The following is a 23,191-nucleotide window of genomic DNA, read 5'->3' as shown; positions in this document are numbered from 1 at the left end:
CAATTTCAAGTTTGTGGGTTGATGGAAGAAAGAGAAACATGTTCAAAGTTTTGACTGACAGAGCAAGCACTTGAGGTTCACCATTAGGAGGATTGCATTATAGTAAAAAGTTGTTATCTAAGTCAAGTAATCAAGAAAATCAGGAAGGGTGAGGTTGAATTCCACTTACCAAATTTCACCAGCATGACCATGTTCGCGAAAATTGGCCAATTCATCCGCATACGTAGAATCCCAGTAGCTTTGCAAACCCAGGACCGATGGCTCCACTTCAGCATCTGGCGCCTCCTTATCGGAACTGATTTCACAAATTTATTCAAAATACAACATAATGACACATAACCTAAATACTACACTTATAGCGTCTTGAAGTACAAATACATTAGGGATTTGAAATACATCAGAGATAAACATAATCACAAATAACAACCTAAGCAAAGTATTCTAAGTACTAATTTTTTCCCCCTAATTTCAATCAACTAACATAATGAAGTAATCAGATTAGGTAAAAAGATTAGGGCAGCAATCGCGTAGTACCTGTACTCGGATGCAGTTCGGAAGTGGCCGGCAGAGAGGGCATCAGAAGCGTCAACATGTCGCTGATCGTCATCCAAAGTGCTTCCATAATCACTCTTTATCGACCAAGAATCAGCAGCGACAGAGCGATCGTCGTCAGAGATAAGATCCGTGGTAATCGGAACTCGTGCCTGAGCCTGTGATACCTCAGAATCTTCCGGTGGCCATCGAATTCCTGCCATGACTATGATAGGTCGAGATAGAAAAACCCTAGATTAAGGAGCGAGAGGAATATAGGGTAACTCGGGAAGATGCGATAGAAATGGAAAGAGGGAAACGAAGAACATGAGAAAAATGATAACCAGTTTGATACGTATATGGTTTTTCTCGTTTTGTCATTTTCAACAACGGAGCGGCTTAAAGCACCCGTTCAACCTGCTCTTAACACCCGCCCTCTTTTAGCCCCCGGTACGGATGTGCACGAGGCACCCGCAAGCACCCACCAGTCACTATTCAATCTCGAGCCCAAATCTCCACCGATTCTCATTTTGTCTTAATTTTGGAACCGAGAGCTGCTGAGATCGAGAGAGCTGCTGAGATCGAGAGAGAAAGAGAGCAGTTGTTTTAATTCGATTTCTTCATCTTCTTCCCAAATTTCTTTCTCGAACAAGAAGTTTCTTCACCTCTCACCTCTCGACTTTTCTCTTGCACACCTTGCTTCATTCGTGGTGTAGAAGGACAGATCCAAGACCTTCAATCTTCATTTTAGGTAAGATTATAATATTTTAGTTTTTCTTCGATTCATCTCAATAAAGAAAGCTTATTTATGATTTACATGTTAATAATAAGAGGAAGTACTTGTATGATGGTTGTTTATGAAAAATTAGTAGTGATTTGGGTTGAATACTTTCGACTTCAAATCTATGTACGATCGGACTCGAACCAGTCCGAACCCGTTCGGTGGGGACAGTCCGAACCAGTTCGGTGGGGACAGTCCGAACCAGTTCGGTGGGGACAGTCCGAACCAGTTCGGTGAGGACAGTCCGAACCAGTTCGTTGGTTTAGCCTGAACTGCGGGTGTCTTGTTCATTCTCTTATTTGTTTTTCTTAGTTGTGTTTATTCTCTTCTCTAGGTTATTCCTTTATTTCCATGGTTGAGCGTGTTCATCCTACCGGGAGCGAGAGGGCTCGTAGAGTTCAGAGTCGAATAAGAGTTGATACTATGATTTCGACTGAAGAACCAATTGCTACACAACAGAGGAAGACGGTGAAGAAGATATAGTTTTGGCGACAGAAATTCAGAGAGTCAGAGGTGGCTAGTTACAAAAAAAATATTTGGGAGAAAAACGTTAAGAAAAGAAGCGTAGGAAACTGGGTTAATTTTTTTTTTTTAGTTAGATGTTGATATTTTGGATGATATTTAGGATGACATTTTGGATGTTGATATTTTAGATGTTTTGGATGGATGATGTGGTTGAATGATATGGTAATTTAAGTTGATGTAATTATTTTTTTATATTTCTGGAACGAGTCAGAAGGGACAGTACGAACAGGAAAAAACATAAAACCTTGGGCTCCCTGTTTTGGGTCGGAGGGGACAATCCGAACCAGTTCGATGGGGACAGTCCGAACTAGCCCGAACGGAGAAAGTATCTCAAAAGTCAACAGGTGCTATCAGATTTTTTGAGTCAAAAGATATTGACCAAGTTAATCTCTTCTAGCGGGTGCTAACAGCAGTTTGAACGGGTGCTTTTAACCGCTCCCAACAACTGTATAAAATGCCCTAGATTTATGTGTGATTTTACGTTAATGCCATCATATGTATCCGATTCACAACTCACGATTTGAGATCGTTCATGAGATTAGCTAATTTGTATTGGTTCTAGATATGTACCAGTTCCTAACAAATCAAAAAGGTCCGTTTTAACCTAATAAAAAAACCCTAAAGAGCTCATTTGCGCCAAATGGAGAAATCAAAATTACTTTGAATTCCAAATCGTGATCAAGGTTTGTTCTTTACTGTTATTTCCTCTTTATCTTCTTACTTCAATTTAGTTAGCTTTTATATCTTTTTTTTGGTTCGAATCTTGTTCCTTCTTTTGATCAGGAATTTAGTAGAACTGTCTTCAACAATCTTACGATTAACTCAACAAACAAACTTCATCATTTCTTCTATGGGCAGTTTTTATGATTAGGTTTCCAATATACACTTTGTTCATTATCATTTTTAGCTCTAGATGTGATAACTTGACTTTGTTTTAGCTGCAACCTTTAAATGCTTAAACTTTCATAGAACTTGCCAACCACTGTTAATGGGTTTCTGACTTTAAGGGAAACTTAGCGATTTCGTAGAGTTTACTTTGGTATTTATTCACGAAAATAGTGGACACTGATTGCTCTTCAAGTCCGCATTTTCAGTTTAGTCTTTTTGAGTCCTTATTTCGTATTTTTTGTTTTTGAATCAATGCCACGAAATATTGTCGTTAATAAAACAATCAAAATTACTACTATGATCAGCGTTAATGTACTACGTTGTCGCTCTAGTATATATTTCGGAGGTGAAAAGATAAAATGATTGGTTGGGTTCCCTGGACATCTGGTATTGAAAGAACTTGGCACCTCTAAGTTTCGCTTATTTTCATTCTGTACAGGAAACTGCTCAGTAGAATACTTCTTTTGTCATTGCAAGAACTGTTCATGATAATTGACATATCAAAAAACCACCTTTTAAGAAGAGTTTAACGTTCCAAACACCATGTCTGACAAATGCGAGTTGGTGGCAACAGATGATAGAATCGAAGTTGCTAACAAAAAGCGCGAATGTGATCTTTATGAATCAGAAATGATTCCAAAGAGGTCAAAGATTAGTACTTTGGATGTAAATAGTTTGGAGGAGGAGGAGAAAGGTCCAGAGATCTGTGAATCTCAAAGAAGTCAGTCGGCTTGTGAAACTAGTAATGGTCCTCCACTGAAAGAATCAACTGGATGCCTGGATACTATTCAGTCAGAAAAGAAAAATGGCCAGTCTGACGAGAAGTGTGTGCCGCTGCTGAATAACAAGTTTCCTTCCATCATAGAAGCAGATGCGGCAGAAGATAAGGGTTGCAGACACACCATGGAGGACGCATGGGTTTTACTACCTGATGAAAGCGAACAATGTCCTGGGAAATTGAGGTGTTTGTTTCTTTACTTTTTCCATTTTATTTATTTAGTAGTAGTAGTAGCGTTTTTTTTAATAAGATGTCAAACTGTTAATTGTTTTATTATTTATAATCTAAGAGCCTTTTTTGCGTCTATCCTTCCCTTTTTTATCAAATTTCCCCCTTTTATCATGCCTTTATCATTGAGAGCTCAATGTGTTATACTTAAATGGGTCATGAAATTATGTGCATTAGACACAAGGAATCCGAAGTTGAATATATGACCTTCATAACATCCATACCCATTTTCAGTTTTATTGTGTTGGTTGGACACTTTTATCTAACACTGGATACTCGGGTCAGACACTTGGATAGTCATATCAGTCACTCCGGTCACTTCAATGGGTATAATGCAAAATTTTGTGTCTACATGATGTCTGAACTAGCACAAGATCATGTTATGACCATAAAATAGTGCTTTAGGTTAATGTTTTGAATGTGACATTTGTTTATCCTAAAGTTAAACAATTAAGGAAAAAGTGAAGGACCTATGCATTAGTTTGGCATGTTGGTTGCACGTCGGAGAGGTAAACATGTGAAAATAGGGAGGTGGAGGCTATGTTGTTGCATAAGAAGTTCCAAGAGCCTCTCCTAGATTAACAAGATTACCTTCTTGGGAAGTACATTAATGAGAAGGTAGAGTAATGATGTGGTAATTGTCATCTCATGGTTCAACCTATGTCCACGTGTGGCATTGCATCTTGTCATCTTGTATTAGGAGTTTGTTAACTGACATTTTAAGGATAATCGATGAATCAGGTGTGCGCATTTTGCAATTTATGATGGACATGGAGGCCGTCTGGCAGCTGAATATGCAAAAAATCATTTACATGCAAATGTTGTTTCGGCAGGATTACCACGTGAGTTGGTGTGTTTGCCTGTTCTAGCTATTTTTATGTCTGTGACTCTGTGCTAAAGTGCTAATGAGATATTTAGATAATTGAGTCAACGTTGAAGTGCTATTCCAAAATGCAAAACCTACCATGGTTTTGTATTTATTGTAAAACCTAGGGCTTGTTTAACAAATGGTCTGACAACCCATTTTGGTGTACAGATATGCAGCACTCTAAAATTATTTCTAAGTTATAATGTATCTGCAGGATGTTCATTTTTATGAAACATGAAACATATTTCTTCTCGACAAATGGAAGTATGCAATATTAATAAACATTCTGCCAAGGTTTCCAGGGGCAAAAAGCTACCAGGGTACTTAGCTTGGCAAATAGTATGTAGTTAGGTGGAATCAGATCCATCTGATACTACACTTTAATAATTTGTCACTTGGTTTATTTCCCATTTCTGAAAATGTGCCCGAAGTTTCAAAGCCATCTCCAAGTGTTGCTTGGTATGTGAGACGATATGTTTGGCCCGTTCTTTAAATGTGCTGGATAGCGTCAATCATATCACTAGGAATTCCAGTTAATGGGTAATAGTTCCACTTGTTGCTAACTAGGATACATTTTCTTAATCTGGTCACTGAAATGGTGAAACCTTTTCTTGAATAAGTAGTCATTATGTGGACTAGGACAATTGCAAACAAATTGTTGGTAAATTTTCTTTATAATTAATTCTTTTTTTAATTGATTATTCATTCTTATTTTGTTCTACCATACTTGCAGATGGATGTAAAAGCTGCTAAGAAGGCCATCTTTGATGGTATGTCTCCAATATTGTTCAAGTTGATTGCACTTATTCTCTTTAAGGATTTTAATTGTTGTCTTTTTCATTTGACTGTTGTTCTTATATTCTCAGAACTATATATTTGAAAATTTTGAAGTATTGTTAACTTGTTTTCAAGAAATATACAATTTTAGGTTTAAATATTCGATTTTATTTTTGCTTCTAACACTAGCCCATTTGCTGAAAAGGAGAAGCTTCTATGTGCTACTTTTATAGTTTCAGATTCTTCATTACTGTTCCCTGCCGATCTACTGTTTCTTCTTATCTGCTATTAAAGTTTTTACTTTCTTTGATTCACAGGTTTTAGGAAGACTGATGAGTCACTTCTTCAGGAAAGCACTGCAGGTACTTTCAGTTCGATCAAATTGTAGGTTATAATATGAAGACGTGCCCATTAATGCTTCTAAATATTTATTGTTGGAGGAATTTAATTCCTTTCTCACATTATACTTTTTCTGCCAAGAGTTTCTAACAACAGTTTTGTCATGAGGTCACTCTTTTAAACTTAACTACTAAGTTAGTTCTAGAATTGTAGCACTGTGATAAGAGTGATCTCAGGTCATATAATTTGATATTAGTATACAAACTATTGCAACGCCTTTTCTCGTTTCTTGAATTAAAGATAGAATCGAAGAATTGCACGTTAACAAGAACTTGAGTTAAGCCTACTATACATATGAAACTATGAATTTGTCACACATTGTGAATTGATCACACATTATGAAATCAGATAATTAGCTAGTTGTATCTTGATTCTAGCTTGAATTTGCTAAACTGAGTCTGTTGTCCAATTTGGAGACTGTTGAAGTTGACTAAGTAATGAGCTAACTCAAATCTGTAAAAATATTAAGCTAATATCAAATCATCAATATAGAGAGAAAGAAAGTGATTTTATCTTGATGGTGTAAATACTTGAGACTAGTTGCACTTCTTAGCTTAGAATGAGACCACATCAGGAAGAAGAAGAGAAAGAAACATGTGCGGAAAATGATTCCGGCGGCCATAGTGTGGTGCACATGGAAAGAGAGGAACAATAAAATGTTCAAAGATAAGCAGATAGAATGCACCATCAAGGGGGACGAGGTTAAAGACACGCTTTACCTCTGGAGTAGGAGAATGAAATCTGTTATGTCAATTTCATTCTTTGATTTTGTTTTTAATTGGGAGAATAGTATTATGTAATATAAGCTTTCTCCTCTTGTATCCCTTAGGGGAAGCTTAGAATGCTCTTTTTGTTAGGAATTAATGAACCTTTCAGTTATGCTCATACACTTTTCTGCTCTGCATTTACATATCTCCATGATTTTATTCTGTATTTATCTTTTCGTGTATAATTATTTCAGGGGGGTGGCAAGATGGAGCAACGGCTGTCTGTGTTTGGGTTCTAGGACAAACTGTAAGTTTATCATTGTCATCATTACTTGTTAGGTTAGCTGTACTCTAATTCTGCTAAATGCATTCTGATGAAAAGAGATACTTATACTGAGATGCTATCTAGATTTTGGTTGCCAACATTGGAGATGCAAAAGCGGTGGTAGGTCGATCATACCCTAAAGATGACTTGCAGAACCATTTGGGTGGCACATTAAAAGCTATTGTTTTGACAAGAGAACATAAAGCTATATATCCACAAGAGCGTGCTCGCATTCTAAAGGTAGGCACATCGCACATTCGCACATGCATCAGCTTTGAGAAGAAAAGACAAAGCTATTGTTTTGTACTTATGCATGTTATTAGTGTCTCTTCTAGGCAGGTGGGTCTATAAGTTCAAATGGACGATTGCAAGGGCGCCTTGAGGTTTCTAGGGCATTTGGAGATCGTCAGTTCAAGAAGGTGATTGATTCTTTTGATGACCTTGAATGTTATCCAGAATACTAGTTGTTGTGATGTGCCATGAACACATTTTCATTTTAGTTCAAAACAAAAGATGTCTGTGGGCGAGGATGTGGCCTATAGAATTTGATTTTAGATGCTGAAATGTGAAGTTGCTTGTGGACTATCGAGTTACAGTGGTTGAAGTTTAAAAGTCTATAACAACACTAGTAATATTGGTTTAGCTTTATCCACAAAATGTGGTCATATAAGGTTTTGATACTAGGGTCCTGATAGAATTGAATGAACTAAAATGGTCCATGTTTACACACTAAAAAATTTTGACGTTTCACCATATGAAGTTGAAATGTATCAAGACTGTAAAAGGTCATCATTTTGCTTAACATCGTTCGCTTACCCACTTCATTTGTTGACAATGTACGACTTGCAGGTTGGTGTTAGTGCAACCCCAGATGTTCACTCTTTTGATCTTACAGAAAGAGATCACTTCATTATTCTTGGCTGTGATGGTTTATGGGGGGTACGTCTTAAATTTCTGATTTACAATACGATATCCATCTTCACGTTTCTAACGAACACTCTTCTGTGTTAGTTTAATAACGATTATTCCAGTTACTAGTTTTTTTTTCGTTTAACTGAACACTGTACAGGTTTTTGGAGCAAGTGATGCTGTTGACTTTGTTCAGAAACAACTAAAGGTAATCACGGTATTCCACTTCCATAACAAAAACATTCCTATTCGTCTCCAACAGTGTCGCACGATTTATCGATCTCTTGGTGATTCCAAGTCACCCTGTTAGAGAGATCGAGAGAGATGGTATTAAGTAGAATACTAACTGGTAGAGGTTTTGTGGTGTCTTGCACTCATACTGTTCTTTGAGCATATGAAATATGAATATCTGCAGACCCTCAGAGACAAGGTTTCCATTTTTTCTAAGATAGGAAACTATTTGACCGGTTGGTTGTGAATAACAATTTAAAGTTCCATTGCCTAATTTTTCCATCTTGTGCGTCGGTTTGGTTCTTTTAATCTGTGTAGGAGGGATTATCTGTTACTGCAGTGAGTAAACGTCTGGTGAGAGAAGCTGTACGTGAAAGACGGTGCAAAGATAACTGTACGGCTATGATTATTGTTTTCAAGCATCACATTTAGCTGGTAGGAACTCCCGATCTATCCTAAATTCCTAAGGGTAGCATTTTGTGCTGTTTTTTCATTGTGAAATTGTGTTTCTTAGTTAACGATTGATGGCTCATATGTTGAAAACCAAAAAAGATGTATCCTGTTGCTTATCGATAAAAGTACAATATGATCTGAATTATCAACAGTTGAACCAGACACTTAAGACGGATGCACAATCTGTATTGTTATTATAAAGTACAATACATCATTTCCGAATCAAAAAGTAGGGTATTATTTCATGTCCTTTTTTCATCAATAATGCTAGGTCAACCGATCATTTCACTACGAAAATGAGCACATACAACCTCACCATTGCCCTCTGTTTTCGAGATTTTGATATACACATCTCTATAAAGTGTTCAGAATTAATGGTTAGACGATCTTGTGTTCAATTTTCTATCAATTTTTTTTGTGAATCTCCCATAATTGTTTTCCCATATGGTCCTTCGATATTCATTGTGACTTTGTGATTTTATCATGTGATGACATATGAATAGTATAAACATGATCTTTTAAGGACAGTACAGCCTAAGATAGTATAAGTAGAAAGTCCCCTTCTTTTATATGATGTTCCCTGGAAGATCTGGCTTAGGCTATTTATGAATCATGTCTGACAATTTAACTGTCTTAGAAGTATATAATACAAAATTTGGTCAAACTAAATCTGTCATGTTTGAGCTTTGTACTTGTCATAGCTGTAAACAAAAGGTATGTTTCTCTAGGGCAAAGCTTTCTTGTATGAAACATTGAATTCATATTGCTACCCTACTACTACCTAGGAATGACCATGGTGGTATCACTGGTATGGAAAACCAATCACAAGAGGGGATCGAATGAACAATATGTGTATGTGTACAGATCCGACAGACTTGTGTGGCAAGTTTTCGGTTGTCAAGACTACCATAAGTAGTCACTTTTTCATTTCTCAGTGCCACAAAAAATGACTTTTGTTTTCGTGTTGTAATAACCCTAAGCAAATTTTTGTGTAGGGTGGTTATCTGTACATGTAGTTCTCTCACATCAGAGGGCCGCCCTTTTGTACATACCCACTGACAACCCGCCTGTGGCCCTCTCATGTAACAGGTTGAATGTACACACTGCACCTTCCTCGTCTCAACTTATTTTTATTTGACCTATCATCTACTGCCTAATAAAATCAAGCTATGAATAAGACTTGGACTGCCAAGTACTTTCTTTTTTCTTTTTGTTGATATATTGTGATCTTTTAGAATCATTATTAAGAGATACTGATATATTGTGCGGATCATGTTCCTTATTTGCCTTAATGTACGAATTTCGAAATCCAAGTTGTTTTAGATTGACTGGTTAAGATTTGGTTGATTATATTTCGATCTTTTAGAATCATTATCAAGAGATATTGTCACAACTATATGTAGTATTACGTCACCATTGAAGGTGTTAAAAGAAAACAATATACTAAATATCCTAATTTTAATGTACTGTAATATTTTATTTTAAATTTTGTCTAAATATAATATTAACAATTGGGTGGGAATATTCTCAATATTTTCCAAATTTCAACTTTCATGTACTTAAAAGTTGACAAGCTTAGATTCATGAATGATTTTCTTATGCATGTTATGCATGACAAGCTAATTTTTGAACTTCATAGTTTATGGAATATGAATTTTGATACATGCATTATGTTTAACTCAGGAATTCGTATCCGAAACAGATAACCTGTGATAGAGAAAAAGAAATGGTCAGAACGATTATTTCTCTTAAATAGTTCACAAAGACTGTTAAATTATGAAGATTACATGAGGACTAGAAACAAGACATCACCAAAATTACAATGGTGACATAAATAGATAATGTAACACCAACGAGATTGTGGTTATGAAAGTTGTTCTAACTTCTAAAGGTCATTTGGGCCGCTTTCTTGAACCTACATTATTTTGTTGGTAGTATCTTCACTCACTTGTAGATCTATAACTCAATAATTTCGAACCAAAAATCTTGGATCTTGCTCTTCATTTTGGATACTTTTTTGACAGCAATGTCTTGTGCGTAACAAGAAATCAATCGGATCAAAGAGATTAGTAGTTAATGTAACGAACTAAAACCTATCCATTGACACCCTTAGTTGTCAATGGGGTTAGTAGATCTAATCACCATTTATTTGGAAGGTGGGTTTGCTGGACCACTTAAAATAAATAAATGAATGTCAAGTCATGAATGGAGAAATGGGAATGTCTTGATTAATAAATTTGACCAAAAAAAAGCATCTTTTTTTTAGTTATTAGACAATCAGATTGATAATCTGAAACCTTTCAACATCACCAAATGTACCCAAATTTGTTATGATTTTTGGATGATTTTGTTTAACATTTGTTTTGTTAATCTCCATGTGCTCTCTCTTGCTTGTTTCTAGGGTTTGGTTTGAAGCTTATTGTGTGTTATTTTCATAAAAGAATATCCAAAATCTAAATCACACCACATGCCATCATGGTTCCTTCCTTTCTCACTTCACATACTTTGGTTCAAAACCTAATCTCAGTGGTTTTAATTTTGATTGATACTTTTGAATTATGTCGGATAATTTGATTTGTGTTCTTAAATGGAAATCTTGAACCTAACTACCATATAAGATTTTCAAACAATAAACTGAATTAAAGTCAATTACACTTTTCTATACTTAATCCATCAAGTAAGCTAACCTTTCTGTTTTCGTCATTTTAATTATATCTCAATTCTATTTCATTTAGAACAAGATTAGTCTTAACAAAGTGCATTAGATGCTTTTTTTTTATTATGAAAATATGTGTATGATCCTGAAAACGTTTGCCTAAAAGTACACTCGAGTTACATATTCTTTTCACTTTTAACAAGTAAAATAAGTTAATTACTTTTCTCACAATGTAAGATTCAGACGTTTTCCAATTAAAACAAATATTATTTATGTCTTATCATGTTCATTTGTGACCCAAGTGGAGAATACTCTCTTTACGAGTGTGTAATGGTTTCATCGGAAGAGTCTTATCCCAATGAACCAATCAAAACCCTCATCTTCATGGAGAGCTGTTTAGATATTAACATTCAAATCCATAGTTCTCCATTTCCATTATCCACTGGTTGATTTATTTTTGTTGAGGGTTATCCACTGGTTGATAACTCATCCATAAGTGAATATTGCAAAGTTTCATTTGACAATGACCAATGGCAAAATATACCTATACAGGAAAAAATCAACAGGGGATGATGAGTAATTTTCATACTCTTATTTATTCTCATTGCCAATGTGACATCCAAGAACTGGGCCTACATTGCCAAGAGCATTAGTAATTAAATGGACCCACACTTCCTACGTAAGCTTCCGAGTTGTTAAGTTTGTAGTCGTAAAACTCAAAACTAATTGGTCTCACGAGTGACATTCTTTGAGACTAACAAGAACGTATTTTTTCTTTTCCGGGTGACGTGCAACACATGTGTCTTTTAAACCTATCACGTGTGGGCGTTGTTCTGATACCATGTTAAATTTGTAGTCATCTCATTCAAAATCAATTGACAATGAAGGTAGAGTACCTAGACATTATATTCTTGATTGTTGAAGTGCTTGTTCTCGATGTGGGACAATTCTCACTCGAGTCGATCTCAAAGGCCAAGAAGTGATCCCGAAGGATGCTTAAAGTTTAACACGATGTCCAAAGTTTGATGCATTGAACACAATTTGTACATTATACGACAAATAAATAGGCAATTAGAACCAATTTCAGTTATATCCTCTTGTTTTCATAAAATAAATTCAGAAAAATAAAGTAAATAATGCAATCCTTGTAATGTGATATTGGGGAGCCCTAAAATAAAATATAAGATGAAGAAAGAGAGGTGGGGACATGAGATTGTGGACAAGCATCTCTAAAACAACCTGGCCAACATGCTCTTACTCAAAATTGTCCCCCATACCACCAAACATTATTCAATTCACAAGCCTAAATCACATTAAAAATTTATTAATTTGAGAGAGAGAGTAGAGTAAGATTACATGCAAATATGCTAATCAATCAAATTATATAGACTACTCAAAAGAAAAGATTGATATCAATTATAAATATAATGTTGATGATTACAATTAGACACACAATAAACTTGTTTGTTTGGCAATTTGCCTCACTATATAAGTTCCCTATTTCTTTCCATTTTATGTGTATAAATCACCAAAACTAAAGAAACCCCAAAGTAAAGAAAAACTAGAGAGAAAGAGAAAAAGAAAGAGTTAATTGATCATCAAGAAGATGTCTAAAGTAATGTACTCTGGGAAGATGAAGTTTTTGCTAACATTGATTGCTCTACAATTTTGCTATGCTGGTTTTCATATAGTTTCAAGACTTGCACTTAATATTGGTGTTAGTAAAATTGTTTATCCTGTTTATAGAAACATTATTGCCTTGCTTTTGTTGGCTCCTTTTGCTTATTTCTTAGAGAAGTAAGTACTTTCTCTCTTTCTCTTCATTTTGTAAAAAAAAAAATTTCTAATGTTTTTGGATAATATTAATGTTGAAATTTAATGGGTTTTTGTTGTTTGCAGAAAAGAAAGACCACCCATTACTTTTCATTTCCTTGTTCAATGCTTCCTTCTTGCATTATGTGGGTAAGCATGCAAAAAAGAAATTGGCTTCAATGTTTGTTTAGAGAGAGAGAGAGAGAGATATGGATGCTTTGAGATCTTAAGCAATTCTGTTTTTTTGGTTTTTGTTTTCAGCATTACTGCAAATCAAGGATTTTATCTCTTGGGTCTCAATTATGCTTCACCAACTTTTGCATCAGCCATGCAAAACTCAGTCCCTGCCATTACTTTTATTATGGCTGCAGCTCTTAGGTAATTACAATTTAAAGGATCTTCTCTGTTGTGAAACTCACTTTAGTTTTTATTTTTTTTTTTGTTGAAGAGAAACTCACTTTAGTTGGGTAGTAACATGTCTGTCTCTGAAATATGGAGACTTTGAATCTTATTGTTCTTATTAAAATAGTTTCTATTGTCGAATTTATTTTAGTTGGGAAGTAACATGTATGTCACTGAAATGTGGACACTAGAGTCCGAATCTTACTTTTCTAAAATAAATATTTTTGGTTGAAAAAACCAATTTTAGTTGGGTCGTATTGTGTTTGTCTTTCCGATATAGAGACCAGAGTTCGAATCTTACTGTTTAAAGTTCTACCTTACTTACCTCTCTTACTCTTTTTTTTTTTTTAGGATGGAAAAGGTAAACTTCCCAAGGAGAGATGGGTTAGCAAAGATACTAGGAACTATAGCAAGTGTAGGAGGAGCCATGATCATTACTCTCTACAAAGGTCCTCCACTTTGGCACTCAACTATTCAACCACCATTAACAAGTTCAGTAGAAGAAACTTCAATAGATATTTCTTCAAGTAAGGCACAGAATTGGACATGGGGTTGTCTTTACTTGCTTGGTCATTGCTTCTCTTGGGCAGCTTGGATGGTGTTTCAGGTCTCTTCTCTCATTCCCTATCAGATCTAATACAATTTCATATAAGAATCCAAGTTTTCTTTTGTTTCTTATAATCTTTTTTTTTTTTTTTGAAACAGGCTCCTGTATTGAAACAATATCCAGCTAAACTCACTGTCACTTCATTTACATGCTTCTTTGGGTTGATACAATTCTTGATCATAGCAGCTTTTGCAGAAACAGATATCCAAAAATGGAAATTTCAATCCACTGAAGAACTTCTAACCATCCTTTATGCTGTAATTAACTCTCTCAAACTCCAAATACCCTTTTCATTATTTTTCCAAATTATACATATATACATGCATTTCCTACATTCATCATATATACCCGAACTAGTCGATCTTTAACTTGATAGGATGGATGAATATGTTATATTTGAACATTTATACTAGGTTGGTATAGTTAAGCCGAATTAAGGTGAGGGTCGAATACACACCCTCCTAGCTAGTCCCCCAACCATCAACTGGACTAGTGTCTAAATGTATTAGGTCACTGACATCAGGTGGTCTCGTGCTTCTCTCACCCCAAAAGTTACTTCGAGAACTAAGTAAAGCTTTCTCTCACACATAAAAAATGATCACATGCTCCTTCAACGACCGATGTGGGATTATCCCGACACTTCATAGTACATTTGTCATTTTGGTATAATTCAAATCTAATAAACTCTTCTCTGTTATTGAATAAAATTTTGTAGGGAGTGGTAGCTTCAGGGTTGGTATTTACTCTTCAATCATGGTGTATTGCCAAAGGTGGCCCATTCTCAGTTGCTGTTTTTCAACCAGTTCAGACCCTTTTAGTAGCAATAATGGCAGCTCTAGTACTTGGTGATCAATTATATGCTGGAGGGTATATATCAATTTAACCCTATTTCATTTTACATTTTGCTTCTTAAATATAGAACTTTCAAAATTAGTAATTAATTAATTATTTATATTTTGTTTTCTTTCTTAATTCCAGGATAATTGGGTCAATATTTATCATGATTGGTCTTTGGTTAGTATTGTGGGGGAAGAAAGAGGAAAAAATATGGGAGAATAACCAAGAGAAGTGTGGTGATTTATCGAAACACCTCCTCGGCGAAGAAACCAGATCCTCACCCGAAAACAGAGTCGTAAATGTGTGATTAAGTTACTTGTTAAAGTTATTAGTAGAAAATTTATATGAAATAGGAAGAAAGATTTGTTGTCATACTTATAAAACAATTAAAAGTTTATGAAAATGATATCGTATCTAAATTAATGCTCAGGATACAAATATGTAAATTAATCTCATCGCGATTTTCATTTCTTGTTTTTGTTATTGTTTAATGTTTATCTTATCTATATGATAATTGATGTATGATAACTTAGTTAAGCTAGCTATTCTCTTATAAAAAGATCAATGTTATATATGTAGTAAAACTCTTCTTTTTTTTTGTTGAAGAATGGTAGAACTCTATAATATATATATATACTAGGCATAACCCCCGCCCGGCGGGCGGGGGAATGCCCTTTACGCAGTTAAACAGTAGACATGATGTTCGGTTATTTAAATTTTCTCTTTCTTTTTCACATTTAGTATTTTCCTACTATAGTTTCAACTTTTCGGATCAGTATTCTCCATAAGTGTAGTGTTCTTGGTGGAAAAGATTTATCTTAAGTTATTTTAAAGCTTTGGAGTCTATAACACTATTTTTTTATTTTAATGTTTTTAGATCGATGTAAAGAATTTATTCCCAAAAATTATAGATAGCTCACTCTCATCTTACTATTTTATTGTTTACCATGTTACTTTATGGACACATATGTTACTAAAAATGTTTATATATTGTAATATAGTTGTTAGATGTAATTCTCCGTGAAGAATATAATGTTCAATTGAATGTAAGCAATTTAGACTCCATAATAAATAAAAAAATAGATTGATGTGAATTGAAAGAGATCGGCTATTTTCCGAGAGAGAAGGTAACTCATCCACTCTACAGTTAGGTAGAAAAATTTAGTGTGGGTGAAAAAGAAATTCAAATACAATTAATGTAGTTCGGCCAATTCAAATCTTTTTCAAAATAACTTGCCAGAAAACATCATCAAATGACTTGTTGAAGAGCGATGCCGGTTTTGTATTCATGTCATCCAGCATCTGAAAAGGTCCTATAAATCACAACAACACTAAGAGAGAACATAATTTGAATAAATACCACAACAACAAACCAACCCCTTGATTGTACAAAGCAGACGTGATATGGGAGAATACATGTGAAAATAGTACCTCAGAGACTGAAAAAACCTGTGAAAGTGAACCCCCATCTCAAGAATATGGAACTAAGCGCTATGAGTATGAGTTCCAAGAACTACATCAGAAGAAGGGTGAAATACCAGTATTAACTCTATTTCGCCACTATGGGCTCGGTGACCAGTTCTTATTAAAGTTGAAGATGTTGAAGAAGGTTTATCTATCACTATCTCACCTGTTGGTTCAAGGATAAAGTCTACAAAACAAACTCAAAACAATGTTACAAAAAAGGTGATGATATTGTACATACTACATACTCCAAAGTTTATCTTTTTTTTAGTTTCGCTCATTTCTATTTTATTTTGCGATATTACTCATTTGTAAATTATAAATATTAACCATATAAATAGCAAAGTTGTTTTGTTTCAGTAAGAATTGACCAGAAAGAAACAAATTACATATTATGGTATCGTTTATTAGGATTTCTTACTTGCACTAATACAAATAGCTATTTACTCCTTCAACGACATAAAACAAATGTAATAACGTAACAGAGATGATAAACAATAGCTCAAGCAAGTCCCGGATAAAAATTGATTCCAATAACAACCAAAGTCTGGCAGCAAGCACATGAAGTCAAGTTAAGTGAAGGTCATACTTAAAGGTTGTAACAAAAGTACGAGTTACGCTGGTAAAAACTCCATTTTCATCATCATTTAAGTAAATATCTTTAATATCTTCACTATGTCCAAACTTAAAAATATGAGCCACTACAAAAAGCACTCTATATATGTTTGTTATTACCTATAATTCTTGATCGTCGCGCATAGACCAACTTCGTTCCGATCCAGTATATGAATGTTCTAACTTGTGTCACATTTATAAAACTTGCAATCAATTGTATGTTAATTGCAGACAGGAAGAACAACATTATGCATAATGATCGATGCAATTTAGACATAGAGGCTTGTCCCACTGTTTTCGAACAAAATGTATATCCTTGATAGTGGATGTGCTCGGTTTCTTTATCCTTAATCTTGTCTAGACTGTATTCAGTTATTTGAAATATTGAACCAGTTAGATGGACAAATATTTTTTCTTGAAACAAAAGACAATTTGTTCATAGATATCGTTACGCATTTACAAGGACATACTTTAAGGAACGAGTTAATAACAAGTGAATACCAGAGTATTTGCCTATACAAATTTACTTATAGATATTTCTTTCAAACTTGCTACTCGATCCAAGTGAGTACCAGATCTCGCAAAATGAAAGCCGACATTGACATATATGTCTTAAGTAAAAAAGAAGTAGAACTTGACCGATGCTTTAAAATTATTAAAACTTTAAAAATGAAACAAAAAAATTGGTTTACAAAAATCTGCAATATCGTTTGATTATACCTAAATTGAAATAATAGTGGAACTCCACGTGTTACCAATTGATGTAAGAAGTTACCATCATAATTAGCCATGTAAAATCACAATTTTTCTTACGACAGACTTCTTGAACTTGTTCGGCGTTAATATCACATGGACAATGTTGCAAGATTATTGCAAAAGATGAAGGTTTCCTTGAGGACTTGAAAGGCCACCTTATATTGGTCATGAGTTAATAAAGGAAAATCTCAAAACTAAATTACTCACCTCATTCTTCCAACGCAAGATAGGATTTGTGTGAAAATGTTTAAAGCAACAATTCTGGAGGTCTCCCAACCATTATGAAAACTGAGGAACACAATGCAACGTGGTTAAGAAATAAATAAATAAACTGATATCAACCTACTTCACAATTTATAGCTCTATATTATGTTAATAATCTTGTAATATTTACCTATACCACAAAGTAATAACTCGATTCATTAAATTGGCATTGATATCATCAGATAAAGACCGTTCAAGATCAAGATGAACAACCTTCAGATATCTTCTTTATTTGAAGATTAGAACTTGCGAAGGTATAGCTAAAACAGTTGTAAATGAATCTTCAATTAAAAACCACCGAAATGGGAACAATGCATCTTAACTTGATTAGTACCTATAATGTCACTCTGCATAGCTTGATTGGCACGAGAAAAATCAGATCCTGTCAACATTTGCCTCATATAGCATTGGCCGAAAAAAGAAATAACATTCTTCCACCACAATTTTCACCAATTCTGTGGATAAGCATATTATTATTATGCTAAAGTATGTTGACCTATAATAAAAGTATACAAACAAATATATATATATATATATATATATATATATATATATATATATATATATATACCTCATAGGTATCTCCTGTATGTCCTAACTCGTTCTTTCATTCTTTTTTGTATCTCTTACCAATTGAAGAGACAATGAAGAGGTAATCGAAGGGACAATGAAGTGTTCATGGACAATGAAGTGTTCATGGACAACCAGATTTATTCCCGGAAAGAAAACAGATGACTGAATTTGAATGGTCGACCTATTGTTGTAAAAAATAACAATTTCTTATTCATTTATTCTATAGTTGCATTATTGTTCATAACCAAAATGTCAAAATAGAAGTAACAATGAACATAGAAATAATAAAAGACAGGGAACATTTCAATCAAATATGAACCGAAATTGAATTGAGTAGCGCTTACTAATAACATCCCATCCTCTTCTTCATAAGCAAACCCACTATCAAATGTCGTAGCATTTCTAGGGAGGCACTTATCTTCCTCTGCTTTGGAAGAGGTTGTTCCTGAAACACTTATAAGGAAAATTTCTAACTAATTTTGTTCCCGAGTATTTTCTATTATATATACATAAATAATATCATTTGATTTGATCATATAGATTACTATGGGTTGGTTTTTGTTTGTGAGCATAATTGTAGAAATGATTTTCTTGTAAGAAACTTTCTGGTTGTTTAAACCCCAATTCCTAAACCAAAATGGAAAATATGAACCGACCAAACAAAAGTAAGAACATGTTCTTGATACTCCCGTGAAACAAAAGCAAGTGCCCATTGAGACATAAATACAGACTCCATATTCAATGAGTTTACTCTACAAAGCTCCAAAACTTGATCTATAAAAAGCCATCAAAATTGATATTTATATAGAAAGTTTGAGGGTGGTTGAGCAGAAGCTTGACAGGACCTGTAGGCAAATATCAGTTACACCGACAATTCCAAACCAAAGTAAAGAAAATGTTCATATTTCTACTCATATAACTCAAATAATGAAACTATATATATATATACGATGTCACCTTTACCCGTGCCCTACAGATTCATCTCTCTCTTTCTAGGTCTAGTTTATAATTCTAAACATTGAACCATAATCTAAGTTTATGAACTCCAACGTGAGACCTACAAGTATAATAAACACCTTTAAGAAGTAATTTAACCGGATAACCAAAGCATCAAAATCATGCTTGCTAATGAGGTGTACCAGAAAATTGCTCCAATTCATGTACTTCCAGGACCTTCACTCCCTGCAGCTGGTTTGCAATTGAGATACCGATTACATCATCTTCAACCCTATTAATGTTCAAAAAAAAAGATGATTAGTAAAACAAGAAAGACAATACTGAAAGTTGGTGATTATTCGGAAATATTACATATGAAGGTGCTCCTCCACGACTGAAGTATTCGGTACCACCAAAGTGAAGAGAAGAGATGCTAATTATACAAATCGAATATAAATAAGCAAGTAAATAAAAAGGAGGTATACCATGCTTGGTTGTAAAATTCAGCACGCCGTTTTTTTTTTTCTGCACTTCGACTTGCTTCCCCAGATACCGACTTCAAGTCTTTACCTTGAGAAGATATAAGAGCATTAATGAACTGAACAGGTGATTGACTAAACCCTGGAAGGCTCTTCTTCGGAAATGTTCATGAATCTTCTTTATAGCAGCACAGATTGCTTCTTCACATGTATGGATCTCTTTATGTTTCTCACTGTTGGCCAAGAAAGCAGACATCTCTTTTTGCAAAGGAAGGGGAATATGTACCAGCACATCATAGCAGGCATCCCAGCTGGATTGTTTCCCGATAGCTTTATTTTGCGCTCCAAAATGTATAGGTTGAGGAGGCGATAAATGCGATCTTCTGCGAGACTGCAGAGAACTTCACCTTTTCTTCAGTAAACGAAATAAGTTGATAAAGAGGAATCCTAAAATAAAATTCAATAATCCACAATGAGTTAGAGCTTCCTGATGATCTAAAATACAGATGAAGCAACATCCAAAATCGTATACACTAAACCTGATCACTAAATCTTCAATACGCATGAAGAAGCACATGATTACTTTCTCAAATCTACAAAATCTTAACTTTAATTACTACGTAGAGCTATGAAATGATTCAAATAAGAATATTAAATCAGTGACTTCTTCACTAAAATAAAGAAGAGTAAGATTAAGGGGAAAGTACTTACCCTGACGAGTACGAAAGATTAAAGAAACCTACGACTACTTCAGTAGCATTCAAGAGATATCTATTTCAGTTGTAAGAATTTTATAAGAGGGATTGAAAGAGGGAGGTAGGGAAGGAATTGATAGATTTTGTAGAGGGAAAAAGAGAAATACAGTGAAACACTAAACAATATACCAGTTTTCTTGTGGTTAAATAATAGCTTCATTTCACCATTAAAAGTTATCAAAATTAGACATGGAAAAAGATCTAATGAATTTATCATGTTTGTTTAGTTTTAAGTTTTGAATCCAAAACAACAGTAGTACAGTACCTTTTTCGCTTTAGAAAGATTATTTCCCGTTGTCAATTTCTTCGCATCCTGGAGTGAATAGATTAAGATCTTTTTCAATATCTTACAGAAACTCCTGTAGAAAACATGTAGATTCGGAATAGCAATTAAAATCCAAAGACCAAACCGTAAAAGAGCTAATCAAGAGATTAATTTACCTTAATAAGACTCTTCATGATCTTATTTATTCTACTCAAGGAAGAAACTATCCTAACCATCGAATCGAGATTATATAATTAACCTAACCCCCTCTCACCTGACCTTTTTGTTCTAAATCACACCCAAGTCCTAAAAATAAGTCATGAATCACAACCCTGCAATCAACACTCATCCAAATGACACTGATATGCCAAATAGTGGTTTCTTAAGTAAAAAAATCCTTCCACAAGCATTGCAACAACAAGATACTATAAAATCAAAAACCTTAAGTATAAACACATATGATTAAACAGGAAAGAACGGTATCAATACTTACATTGACTTTAGAAAGCTTTACTTGATCCAAAACTTTAAACAGGGTGAACAAGCCAGAGTTTCAAACAAAACCAACATCTTCAAATTCCAGAACACCTAAACAGAAGAGTTTCAATAAACAGAAGAGTTAGCAACAATTTTTTATAAATTAGAATTTGGAAACGATTATGATTCAATGGGTGATGTAGGAATTGATATTCATAGAACCACAATAATATATTTCATGGTATTAATAACCTCATATTTCAAGTTTTTCGATATAGAATCTTGAATCTAAATTCATATGGGAAGAAGAAAAGTAAATTTTACAGTAAGAAATCCACATAGGATGACTCGTTTTTTCAAAGACCACAACAGAAATGAGAACACTAACAAAGATCTAACAAAGTGAAAGATTTCATGGAACCCATATTTCATAGTGAGATGGAATTTGTGTATCATCTTAGACCAATCAATTTCTAGGTCAAGAAAGAAGTAGAGAGATAATAGCTGAAGAAACAAAATACTACCTTAGCAAAAAGAATCAAATGATGGGCAGAAAACAATAGTCAGTTACAGTTACAAAGAAAATGAAATTTACTTCTTAAAATCTATCACCAATGAATGCTATGATAGGTAAACACATATGCAACCATGCTTCATAATCAGTGATTGAAGACCATTTGTAAACTCTGAAACTGAAATTGAAGAAAATTTGATTTACATTGTGAGATAAACAGATACTCATGAATTTTAAGAATGCCACAAGAATCTGATCATTAGCAACATAAACTCTATCTAAAACAACAAAAAACCAAAAATCTAAATGTATGTTATTTAGTTTGATCTCAACTTACCTTTAATTATGAAGAAGATTAGGACCTGTATTGGTTCTCCTATTATCATCTTCAAAATCGCTATAATCATCTAGACTAATACTACTACCATTAATTCTCTTCCCTTCAAATATCTTCTTCTTTCACACATTCTAGTTGAGACATTTTACCAAACACCTTGACGACAATTTCTGATTTACAAGATCTAATCTCTAAAAACATCTAATTAAGCTCTGATTCTCATTGAATTGGTAAATTATAATAAGTTTTGATTGAAGAAGCAAAATCCAAACAGGAAAATAAAGATTACCTGTTGATTCCAGCTTTTTGATTTCCTCGTGAAGATTTCGGCACAGTTTTCTCTCTCCCGTGTAAAATCTATGGAGTAGAAAAATTTCAACATCTAACTCCCTTTCTCTCTCTTAATTACTCAGGAATTCACTTATGAATTCGATGAGACATTTACATAGGAATTTGTAATTGAAATCTTCACCCTCTATGAATCAAGATTCAAGAGAGACATAAATGAGAACTTTCAATATAAAAGAGTGAATAAATGAAGAAGCACCAAGTTCATGGAGGAACACCATCCGAAAGAAGGTCGAATGAATTGGCAGATTCAATCACAAAGACATTGAATAAAGGGTTGTGCAGGGAGAGAGATGAGGGGTTTTGGCGTTTCAGTTCATACAAGAGAAAGAAACGGCAGTAGGTGGGCGTTAGATTAACTATTACATCAATGATTAGGATCCACGGTAGATTAGGGTTCTATATAATAGATTAATTATGTGTCCTAATAAGATTGTTTATGTCCTAGTCACATTATATTTTTGTCCTAGTCATATTGTTTTATATTTATTATGTCCTAGTCACAAGTATCTGTTTTGTATAATAGATATATATATATATATATATATATATATATATTGATAGCGGGTAAGGGCCCGACCGGAGACAAGAAAAGAAAAATTAGTTACAAATAGCCTTAGCCCCACCCCTCTTTCATAGTTAATGTCCCTCTCGAATCCCTGATAATGATATTAGCTAGCTCAATTGAAAATTG

General features: G+C 34.2%; 3 protein-coding genes and 1 long non-coding RNA gene across 10 annotated transcripts in view; 2 read left to right on the top strand and 2 right to left on the bottom strand.

Annotated features, from left to right (window-relative positions):
- The window catches only part of AR401 (S-adenosyl-L-methionine-dependent methyltransferases superfamily protein), a 2,110-nt gene extending 1,229 nt beyond the window's left edge, over positions 1-881 (bottom strand). Inside the window, exons 1-2 of the mRNA XM_086636231.1 lie at positions 535-881; positions 169-295 (exon numbers count right to left, since the gene is read on the bottom strand). Of these exons, the coding sequence (XP_086492357.1) occupies positions 169-295; positions 535-755 (348 nt within the window). The 5' untranslated portion in view covers positions 756-881. The remainder of the gene's footprint in view (positions 1-168; positions 296-534) is intronic.
- A 1,478-nt stretch (positions 882-2,359) lies between these two features.
- On the top strand, positions 2,360-8,629 carry LOC147563509 (Protein phosphatase 2C family protein). The gene is made up of 11 exons (XM_086638550.1): positions 2,360-2,520; positions 3,165-3,687; positions 4,473-4,581; positions 5,333-5,369; positions 5,694-5,738; positions 6,737-6,789; positions 6,892-7,047; positions 7,143-7,226; positions 7,657-7,746; positions 7,877-7,924; positions 8,266-8,629. Exons 2-11 carry the CDS (start codon positions 3,269-3,271, stop codon positions 8,377-8,379), a joined length of 1,155 nt encoding a protein of 384 aa, XP_086494676.1. The 5' UTR covers positions 2,360-2,520; positions 3,165-3,268; the 3' UTR covers positions 8,380-8,629.
- Positions 8,630-12,502: 3,873 nt separating this feature from the next.
- LOC147563508 (WAT1-related protein At3g18200-like) lies at positions 12,503-15,288 on the top strand. The gene is made up of 7 exons (XM_086638535.1): positions 12,503-12,853; positions 12,956-13,018; positions 13,130-13,246; positions 13,622-13,877; positions 13,976-14,134; positions 14,593-14,744; positions 14,856-15,288. The coding sequence occupies exons 1-7, from the start codon at positions 12,663-12,665 to the stop codon at positions 15,019-15,021; spliced, it is 1,104 nt and encodes a 367-aa protein (XP_086494661.1). The 5' UTR covers positions 12,503-12,662; the 3' UTR covers positions 15,022-15,288.
- A 3,675-nt stretch (positions 15,289-18,963) lies between these two features.
- LOC147563507 (uncharacterized) lies at positions 18,964-22,873 on the bottom strand. Of its 7 annotated transcripts, none has more exons than XR_015224348.1 (6): positions 22,439-22,852; positions 22,150-22,340; positions 21,315-21,409; positions 20,822-20,915; positions 19,808-20,248; positions 18,964-19,614 (listed from the first exon to the last, which is right to left on the bottom strand). It is a non-coding gene; the product is annotated as an uncharacterized LOC147563507 (long non-coding RNA). The 7 variants fall into 7 exon arrangements; XR_015224346.1 differs by having other exon boundaries at positions 22,150-22,333; XR_015224351.1 differs by lacking the exon at positions 22,150-22,340 and adding an exon at positions 20,341-20,394.
- Between the last annotated feature and the right edge of the window lie 318 nt (positions 22,874-23,191).

Source organism: Eschscholzia californica, unplaced genomic scaffold (assembly GCF_041429995.1).
Source record: "Eschscholzia californica isolate CP2 unplaced genomic scaffold, dmEscCali1.0.p SCAF_1, whole genome shotgun sequence".
Taxonomy (NCBI): domain Eukaryota; kingdom Viridiplantae; phylum Streptophyta; class Magnoliopsida; order Ranunculales; family Papaveraceae; genus Eschscholzia; species Eschscholzia californica.
This window is presented reverse-complemented; position numbering and strand designations above follow the sequence as displayed.